Below are 10,565 nucleotides of genomic sequence, written 5' to 3' on the forward strand. Positions count from 1 at the left end.
CAAACAGCGAGAAGCCCCAGTTCCCTGAGGTAGGATTTGGAGCAGGAGAGCTTGAGGATCTGAGGGATTTCACAGAAGAACTGGCCCAGGGCATTGCCATGGCACAGGGGCAGGGAAAATGTATTGGCCGTTTGCATGAGTGAATAGAGAAAGCACGCTGGCCCAGGCAGCTGCTGCCATGTGGGCACAAGCTCTGCTGCCCAGGAGGGTCACGTAGTGCAGGGGTTTGCAGATGGACACAAAGCGGTCGTAGCACATGATGGTCAGGAGAGAAAGCTCTACTGAGTTGAAGAACACAGAGAAAAAGAGCTGAGCAGCACATCCTGTGTAGGAGATGGTCCTGGTGTCCCAGAGGGAATTGTGCATGGCTTTGGGGACAGTGGTGCAGATGGAGCCCAGGTCAGTGAGGGCCAGGTTGAGCAGGAAGAAGAACATGGGCGTGTGCAGGTGCTGGCCGCAGGCTACGGCGCTGATGATGAGGCCGTTGCCCAGGAGGGCAGCCAGGGAGATGCCCAGCAAGAGGCAGAAGTGCAGCAGCTGCAGCTGCCGCGTGTCTGCCAATGCCAGCAGGAGGAAGTGGCTGATGGAGCTGCTGTTGGACATTTGCTGGGGCTGCACATGGGGACCTGTTCAAGAACAGTGAAGAGTTAGAGGAGATACCTGTAACCAAAATCAAAGGCATTTCCCATACACACTCCTCTATAGCACACAGACACCCTTCTGTGCTCAGGAATTCTGGGGTTTTCTTTATTTGCTCCCCTGTATTTTCCCAGATATTCTTGGATATCAAAATCTCAGCATTTCTACTGCCCTCAGGGAGAACAGAGTGAGTTCTCTGAGGCAAAGTGATGAGTGGAGAGTGAGGGGAGATGATCTGTCTTCTGACCTGTTCAGAGTTTCTTTAAACTTTAACATTTCTCAAGTGGAGGGTGATAAGGTACTGCTGAGAGCAGATGGATCCACCATAGCCCAGCTCCACATTTGTAGACAAGGACTCATGTTGCTCATTTCACCAACCCAGCAGCATTTTCAGTGTCAGAACACCTCTGCCTTTCCCCATCAATCTTCGAGCAGAGATGCTCTAGGACAGGTTTGCATCCTGGATTGGAGCTCCCAGCTTGGACTGAAATCTCAGGGAGACTTCCAAGGGTCCTTCTGATGGCATTGGATTGAGGGAGATGCAGCTCCTTCCCTGGCTGCTCTGACAGCATTGCCCAGAGCCGGGCACTGGGGACAGCGTCACCCTGAGCCAGCTGTGCCCCCTGCCAGAGCCCCCAGTGCCGGGCTGCTGCTCCCAGCCCTGTGCTCTGCAGAGGGAACTGGGCCCGGGGCTGCAGAGCTGCCCCACGGCTCTGCTGCAGCTCTGCCTGCACAGGAGGGGCTTCACGCCTTGGAGCCCCAGCCCTGAGGGCAGAGGCTTGGCTGGGGGACAGGAGGGAGGGGGCTTGTTCAGAGGCAGGGGCTGCACTGGAGGGGCTCCTGTGGACATCTCTAAACTCTCCCTGCCACAGCATTTCTGGGTTTTGATTTCTCTCATTGCCTGAGCTTCTGTCTCTTTGCTTTCTGGAGATTTTCCTCCTGAAGTTGTTTCCCTGTGCCTGATCTCTCCCTGCCAGCACTCACACACCCCACATCTCTGGGCACTCTCCTTGGCCCTACAGAAGCCTACCTGTCTGCAGGGCACTGGCTGGGGGCAGGTTCTGTTTGCAGCTTGGAGAAAGGACAGCTCAGAGTGAAACTGATGGGTCCAGCAAAGGTGATGCTGCTGCTGTCCATGGGCAGAGAGGCTGAAAGCACAGTAGGGATCTCCTGTGAACCTATAGATCACTAAAAGCAACAGTTCAGATGTCTCAGGAACTCGTCAAAATTCATAATCAACCATTAATATTTATGCCCCCTCCCTGCCATTCACCACTAGTAGGAAACTGAATACCCAGTGTATGGAAATTTCCTCATTTTTATCAAAATCCTTGTCTTGGAAATACTCTATGACTAATCAAAACCCCTCAGCATGTCAGAGCTTCATAAGCATTTCACCTTCCCTGCACCAGAAATCCTCAGAGTTGTACTCACAGAGTCTGTAGGCATTGGCATGTTCCAGCTTTCAGAGATCACTCCAGGAGCTGCAGCTGCATTGTCCTGCAGCCAGAGGTTCCTGTGCCAAGGGCTGGCAGGGATTCTGCCCCAGGCACTTCCCAGCACCTTCCCAGCCCTGACTGATTGAAGCTCTCTGTGCCTCTGTGCTGTGCCCGCGGTGGCTGCAGGCAGTGCCCCAGCCCTGCTGGGCTGGCAGAAGAGCTGCTCAGCAAGAGAAATGTGCTTTTCAAGCTCTTCTTGGTTACCAGCAGCTGCCTCTGTGCCAGCAGCCCAGCCCAGCTCAGCAGCACAGACACAGCACAAGGACTTTAATGAGCCTCTGGGGCTTTGTGCTCAGGCCCTGAGCATCAGTCCCTGAGAGGGAGCTGAAGAAACCTCTCCAGAGCTCCAAGTCAGAATCACACTCCAAAGTTTCTTGGACTTTTAATGGGTCCCAGGGAGGGACACGACTGAGAAAGTGTCCCCAGGCCCCAGGCAGAGCAGAGAACTGCAGGCAGTGATGACAGGTGGGGACAAAGAGAAGCCAAATCTTAGTGCCCTGGGGCACAGCAGGCTCTGTGCCACCATGGGCTGGGAGGAGACACCTTGTCCTGAGCCACTGGGGCCTCCTGGCACAGCCCCAGCCAGGCTGGCCACAGTCAGCCCCTTGTCCTGCCCTCAGCATCCCCCCCTAGCCCACATGCCAGTGGCCTCAAGGATCTGCTGGAAGGAGTCCCTGGGGAGCCTTGCTCAGCAATGGCCCTGGGGGCTCCTTCATGCTCCCAGGGACTGCAGGCTTTTCAAAGGACTTTGGCTTTTGCTTTTGCCTTGGAGTCTCTGAGAGCTTTGTGCAATCATGGCCTCCAATGATCTGCTGTAATTAGTCCCTGGAGAGGCTTTGTCAGTAACAACACTCAGTGGGGCTCATTAATGCTTCAGGGTACTTCAGTTATTTTCAGGTACTTGGTGTTTCCCTTTTGATCCAGACTCTGTGAGAGGTTTGTGCAATCATGGCCCCAATTATCTGCTTTAACGAGTCCCTTGAGAGCTTTGTACTGACACTCAGTGGGGCTCATTAATGCTTTGAGATACTCAAGATTTTTAAGGTACTTTGGATTTTCCTTTCCTCACTGAGTCTCTGAGAAGTTTTTGTGCTATCCTGGTCTCAAATTCTCTCTTCCAAGGAGTCCATGAGGAGCCTGTGTTTGGGATGGACCTCAGCATGGCCCATTCATGCCTCAAGACACTTTGGGAGTTTTCTCTGACTTTAACTCCTGGAAAAGTTTCTGCAACCTCTTCTGAGGCCCTGAGGTTCCTGGGCTCCGCTCCAAAAGCACCACAGGGCTCATTAGGATCAAGCAAGTCCTGACCAACCATGGCTCTGCCTTGATTTCCCTTTGCTCTCATGCAGTTCATCAGGAAGTTCTTTTGCTATCATTATGGGAAAATATTTGTAAGAGCTTCTTATAAATCCATTTTTGTAATTTTAAAGAGCATATATTTCTCATTAGAGCAGATTGCAGCATGCTGTGACTGATACTAACCCAGGAACTTTCCTGAGGAGATCTGACCTGGTCAGAGAAGCTGTGCCTTGAGGCTCTGACCCAGTGTGGACAATCTTGGTCCACATTCCCCAACCCCATCCTGTCTCTCCTCTGTTACCTGGGGCCAGCTTTGCTTGGAGAACTGGCTGCAGTAAGGCCAAGAGAGCGTTTTTTTTCTTTTATTTTAGCAGTCCAAAACTCCTAAGTTCCCCACTGAAAACAGATACCCTCCTCAATTGTGTGCCAAGCCCAAGATGCCACCCAGACCACTCCAGACCTGCCCTGGGCAAGCTGTAAGGGTGTGTGGATGCCCAGGGGCTACCATCAGAGTTTCAATCCCCCCGCCATGGAGGACTGGTCCCAAGTAAGAGGAATAGGCTTTCAGGTGAGGGTGAGAAGCTTGCTTCTCCCATAGATCTTTGCAGGCACATGCTGATTTATGTAAAGTTAGGATACCTCTTTGGCCTAATTACCCTAGTTCAACCCCTACTGCCCATGTTTGGTTAGTTCCTAAAATGTTCTTTTCTCTCTTCCTTGTCCCTAGTTTGCTGTATTGCTACACCCCCTGTTTCCTTCTGGCTGGCCCAATCTCTGACCCCTCCTTTTCACCCTTTTCCCCCATATCCATTGGACTCTGACCCTCAGCTCTGCCCTCACTACCCCACATAAAACCCTGTGCCCTCAGCCTACAGCCTCAAGTTTTATCAAGTCTCACTGAAGTGGAGGTTGACAATCCCTTCAACATCTGTGGGACCGACTTTGCTGACAGCCCCACAGGACCACTGTGGCTCAAGATTGTGCCTGTGAGACTGAGAGTGAGTGAGTGAGTGGCAGAGAGCTGCCAAGGGCTTGGGCTTCTGATTTTCTGTTCATGTAGGTGGGCATTCCCTCTTCCATAGGGGGCAGATATGGGAAACACTCAGTCCCAAGCGGAAAAGGATGTTTCTGTTAAGTTTTGGGGAGTTTTGAATTTAGAGGGGAGTTAGTTTTCTGAGGGGAGTTTGAAACGTTTTGTTCACTGGTTGTTTGAGGAGTTTCCTGATATCTCTGTTGATCCTATCTTTCAGTTATCATTTTGGGATGCTGTTGGGGAAAAGCTTTATAATTTACAAACACAAGGGCTGGCAAGCATTGGGAAATTTTATCCTTTGTTTCATTCAATTTCTGGGATCATTTCACAAGTTCATGGTTCCAGCCCTTTGAACCACTTTATTCAATCTGCCCCCCACGTTCCTGAGCCCACGTTCCCTAAGAATAGGACAGGAGATAGAGCCTGCCCTTTGGCACAGACAAGCCATCTGCTGCCTGCCATCTCCCCTCCTTTTCTGTCCTCTCCTCAGGGTGGTAGTGGTCATGCTGCCCTGAGATCTTCCCTCGCCCACATTCTGGCATCCCCTGGCCATAATCCCCCTTCCTATAAATCCCAAGATGGCAATACTCCTGAGAGAGAGACTGCCATTTTAGATTTCCCCCCGCCTTCATCCCCATTTCCTGCCTTTGCTCCGGGTGCCTCCCCTGTGACAGGTCCCACCTTGATGTTGAGTTCCACACCCGCGTTGGGTCCCTCCCCTGCCATCAGAAAGCTCCTCCCCAGCGCCGGCTCCACCTCTCCACTTGCAGGCCCCTCCTCCTGCCCAGCCTCTTCCTGTTCCCACGTCACTGGAACTGGACGTGGTGCCGACTGGAAGGAAGCCGCTTTGGCTACCAAAGGCCTTCGACACCAGGCATTGCCGGTCGGCAGAAAGGCCCGCACCTCTGCCAGCAGACCTGCTTCCTCTACAGAGGAAGAGAGCGATAGCTTATCCGAGAGTGAGGATGAGCCCAAGGGTCCTTGACAGAGGATGCGGAGAAAAGCCGCAAAGGAGGGGGACTGGGAGATGGTATCCAAGATTCAGGTGGCACCTGTGCAGTGTAAACAGGGGGCAAAACCTAAATGGGAATCTATTCCCCACAGGGAAATGAAGGATTTAGTAAAGGCCGCAAAGGATTATGGGAGGGGTTTTCCCTATTTTAACAATTTGCTGGATGTGCCATTTACTGCCCACACAATGGTAGCATATAATTTAAAACAGTGTATGAAAATTAAATTGTCACCTGCCGAGTTTATTTTGTAGAAAGGACTTTGGATAAATAAACCTAATGAGTTGCCTAAAGGTTGTGTTAAGGAAGAAGGGCCACAACACCTCACAATGGACCGCATTACTGGGGAAGGAGACTGTACTAGGCTGCAATATCAGGCTGAAGTCCTCCCCTGGTCAATACTGGAAGATCTCAAAGGCGCTGCATGGTCCACCCTCCTCCAAACACCTGATGCTTCTACATCCTACACTGACTTCACAGACATTCGCCAGGGCCTGGACAAGAGCTGTATCAAGTTTGTAGATCGCCTTATGAAAGTTCTGGAAAAACAGGTGGGTGATCAAAAGGTCCGGGATTAACTTACTAGCAAATTAGCTTTCTGTAATGCCAGTATTGACTGCAGAAAGGTTCTGCACGCCCTCCCTCTTGACCCTGAGTCGACCATCGCTCAGATGGTTGACGCTTGCATTTGCCAAGCGGTCTCAGACCGTGACTCCAGCCTAGCCAAGGCCACCAGACAGGGTGCAATGGAAACGCTGGTTGCAGCAAACGTGCCTCCCCACAATACAGAATGTAATAAAGGCAGGGGAAACTGTTATAACTGCGGGAAATCTGGACATGTGGCAAAAGACTGTAAATACAAGAAGAACAACTGTTCTCATTTTTCTTCAAGCCTTCAGTCCCACAGCCATTGCCCAAACTCTTCCTGAAGCCAACACTAGCAGCCCTCAGGAAACTCCAGGCAGAGCATGGAACGACCCCGTGTGATGACACCAAATGTGAGGTTGTTTCGTCCCACCCTTCCATCAGTGATAGATGTCCTCGGTTACAATATAAAGATGTATTCTATTCCCATCCTCAAGAGCTGTTGAAACCAGGAGAGGCATTGCTTTTTCCTTATCTCCTGTAATGAGCTTATCCATGCCTTGCCACATGACTCAGAGATAACTCCCTCCAGGAGCCATTTCTGTTTAATGGACCCACCACATGGCTCATAGAATGATATCAGCCCATTGTGAGATGCTGTGCCCAGGGGGGAGGAGCTAAGCATCCTCACCTGGATATAATATGGGGTTTGGGACAGAACAATCTGCCTTTCCACTGGATTCCCAGAGGAACAGCTGCCTTTTCCACTGGATCTTCAGAGGAAGACTACACCCTTCTACAGGATCACTGCTCCAACAGAACCACATCTGCCACTCCAGGAGGACTGCAGCCACCAATCCAACTGGACTGCTACCACCACCCTAACTAGCAGGGTGTCACATTGTAGTCTGACTCTTTCAGTCGTTTTTCTTTTGTATTATTGCACGTATTTTGTTTTTTTCCCCTTTTCCTAATAAATTGTATTTCTGACTTATAGTCTCTCACTGGTTTTTCTTTCAAACCATGAAATAAATTTTGCCACCCAACATGAGGCAGCAAGGTACTGAGAAAAGCCAGAATTGCAATTTTGGATTGTAAAAGTCACCTATTCACTGTGATGCTCAACATGCTTATATGGGTCTAATACCCAGCTCTCTGTATTTTTGCGCACATGGGGAATTATCTGCCGATTGTAATGCTCCTGTGCAAACCAGAGTATGGTTTATACAGTAAGAAAAATTGCTTGTTTGGTCTGTTATGTCTATTGCATGATAACCTCTGAGGCAATGAACGTAATTCTTAATATGTACTCAATTTTGTTTGCTTGTCCTAATCTAGGCTGCTACGTCTGGGGCCTCACTAATCACACCCAGCTTCTGGGGGGAGGGGTAAAAAAGTACTTTTTCCAGCCTTTCAGGTTTGACACGGCAGTTTTTGAAAATGTTGAGTTCCCTCTGGATGCCAAGGACAGCGCACTGTTGTTGTTAGCTCTGCTTTGTCTTCTCTGCACAGCCTGTCGGGATTTCTTGCCTGTGATGACTCCCGAGATGTTCGAAAGTCCTTTTCTCCCAGCCCCAACACCAGTGAAGAAGCCGAGACTCTTCTGTTCTGGTTCTCAAGGTTGTTTATTTTCTCTTATCTAATACATTCTTTCTCTGACCCGCTGAGGTCTGTCTGGCAGGTCAGTTCGTGACACACTGACCGCCCTTGAGGCGGTGTTAGTTTTTATACTAAGAACTATGTATACTTTATTGACAATAATTTTCCAATACCTATCACCTATGTTAGACAGTCTGTCTATAAACCAATCCAAAAGTGTCGCCATCACAGCAGAAGATGGAGGATGAGAAGAAGAAAGAGGAAGACAGAACATGCCCAGATTCCTCCATCCTGCCTCTTCAACCCCCATTCTAAAAACCCCAAAATTCTACTTTTTCACCCTGAGACAAATTAACTAGCATTCTACTCAAACTCTTGTGGCTTGTAAATCTTCACACAGAACTGGTAATTTTTTCCATGGGTTAAAATCGAAGGCACAGGGGTCTTTGACTCCGTGCCAAGGTCTCTGAGCCCCCTGCCAGGGTCTCGAGCGATCTAGGCCAGTCAGAGGAATGTCCTGGGTTCCGACACAGCCTGCAAAATGCTTAGAGACAAAGCACTACATGGTGTGGTGCAGCATCTTCATGAGGATAAGGAAAGGAGAAGCAAAGCAACAGCATCTGTGTCCGCACAGAATGCCACAGAGGAGGAAAGAACCAAACGCCAAACAGCAGCATCCATGTCTACACAGACTGTCCGAAAAAAACTGTCCGTGTCTACACAGACTGTCACAGAGGAGGAAGAAACCAAAAGCACCATCAGCATGTCCACACAAACTGTCACTGAACCAGAACAGCCTGAACCAGTAGCAGTTGCCCCCGTTCAGAAGCAGAAATCAAAGAGCAAATCAGTCTGCATAGTGACTGATGAGGATGCGGCAGGACCCTCGCACCCAGCGGAAGAGACAGAGCCAGAAATCATCACTCGCTCTCTGTCCCTGGGTGAGCAGCGTGACCTGCGGGGGGAATTCACCCGCCAGAGGAACGAGTCCATCCTGACCTGGCTGCTCTGCATCTGGAACGCTGCAGCTGATGACACCATTCTGGATGGACGTGAGGCCTGGCAACAGGGATCGCTGTCCCAGGATGTGGTCATTGACCAAGGGATCGGGAGAACCCAAGAAACTCTCAGCCTCTGGCAGTGACTGCTGATGAGTGAGGGACAGATACCTTTTTAAAGAAAACCTCCAGATACACCAAGGAAAATGGAGCACAATGGAACAAGGTACCTGATGCCTGAGGGCATTGCCTGTGCTGGAGATCATTTTTTCAGAAGACGAGAGATTTCCTAAAAGCCCAGATTGTGTCCAGTGCACATCGCAAATGTGGTTGAGATTTGCATGGCTTGGACCAGAGATGTACTCCCGTTACCTGGCAACACTGCAGTGGAGGAAAGGCGAGGACTGAGTGGATGTCTTGGCCAATAAACCAAGAATTTATGAGGACACTGTCACTGTCCCGTATCGTACCTATGTCTCGTTCTTGGAAACAAGGCTGGCTGAGCAAAACTGGAGCTTGATTGAAGAGGGCCACCAGAAACTAAACAAAGAACTTAAGGAAGAAGTCTACCACATCTCGCCAGAACCAACAAGAGCCTCTGCCATTAGGAGCTGGCGTTCCCCAGCCAAGGAGACAGGACACACTCCACGAGGTAAGCTCTGGTTTTTTCCTTCAGGAGCATAGAGAAGACATGAGGAAGTGGGATGGAAAACCCACCTCCTCCTTAGCAGCCTGGGTACGTGGACTGAAAAGAGGAACACCTAGCACAAGAAGCTCATCTAGAGTCAATGCTGCTCCAGTCTCTCGCACACAGAATTCCCGACAGTATAGGAATGATGATATGGCTGATCCTCTTGAAGGAACATCAGGAACCTATTTACAGGAAGAGAGCAACATATGACACGGCCAGGAATAGAGGGGCCCTGCCTCTAGCCAGGCAGAGGACAGGGACAATTGGATCTATTGGACTGTGTGAATCCAGTGGCCTGGCATATCTGACCCACAAAAATATTCGGCTTTGGTTGACACCGGTGCCCAATGTACCCTGATGCCATCGAGGTACATAGGAGCAGAATCCATTTCTATTTCTGGGGTAACAGGAGGATCCCAGCAGCTGACTGTATTGGAGGCCAAAGTGAGTTTAACTGGGAACGGGTGGCAGAAACACCCCATTGTGAATGGCCCACAGGCCCCATGCACCCTTGGCATAGACCATCTCAGAAATGGATATTTCAAAGATCCAAAAGGACATGGTTGGGCTTTTGGGATAGCTGCTGTAGAGACATTAGACATCAGACAACTGAACACCTTGCCTGGTCTCTCAGACGACCCCTCTGCTGTGGGACTGCTGAGAGTTGAACAACAACAGGTACCAATTGCCACAGCAACAGTGCACCGTCGGCAGTATCGTACCAGCAGAGACTCTGTGATTGCCATCCATGAGATGATTTGTAACCTGGAGAGCCAAGGGGTGGTCAGCAAGGCTCGTTCACCTTTCAACAGCCCTATATGGCCAGTGCATAAGTCCAGTGGAGAATGGAGACTGAGGGTGGGTGACCGTGGCCTGACTGAGGTCACACCACCACTGAGCGCTGCCGTGCCAGACATGTTGGAGCTTCAGTACGAGCTGGAGTCCAAGGCATCACCCCAATGAGCAGGTGGACTGAGTTGCCAAGGTGAAAGTATGGCTCTAGACTGGCAGCACAAGGGAGAATCATTCCTAGCTCGTAGGGCCCATGATGGTTCTGGTCATCAGAGGAGAGATGCAACACACTGATGGGCCCATGACCGAGGGGTGGACCTTACTATGGACAACATCTCACAGGTCATCCACAACTGCGAGACCTGCGCTGCAACCAAACAGGCCAAGCGAGGGAAGCCTCTGTGGTATGGTGGGCGATGG

General features: G+C 50.4%; 1 protein-coding gene across 1 annotated transcript; it reads right to left on the reverse strand.

Annotated features, from left to right (window-relative positions):
* Positions 1-225: 225 nt before the first annotated feature.
* LOC119696265 (olfactory receptor 14I1-like) lies at positions 226-8,345 on the reverse strand (the record flags this gene model as incomplete). The annotated part of the gene is made up of 3 exons (XM_038125990.1): positions 8,327-8,345; positions 5,152-5,396; positions 226-540 (listed from the first exon to the last, which is right to left on the reverse strand). Coding segments are annotated over exons 1-3 (579 nt in total), but the record flags the coding sequence as incomplete, so codon positions are not given.
* Between the last annotated feature and the right edge of the window lie 2,220 nt (positions 8,346-10,565).

The sequence above is a fragment of the Motacilla alba genome, unplaced genomic scaffold (assembly GCF_015832195.1).
Source record: "Motacilla alba alba isolate MOTALB_02 unplaced genomic scaffold, Motacilla_alba_V1.0_pri HiC_scaffold_28, whole genome shotgun sequence".
NCBI classification, from domain to species: Eukaryota; Metazoa; Chordata; class Aves; order Passeriformes; family Motacillidae; genus Motacilla; species Motacilla alba.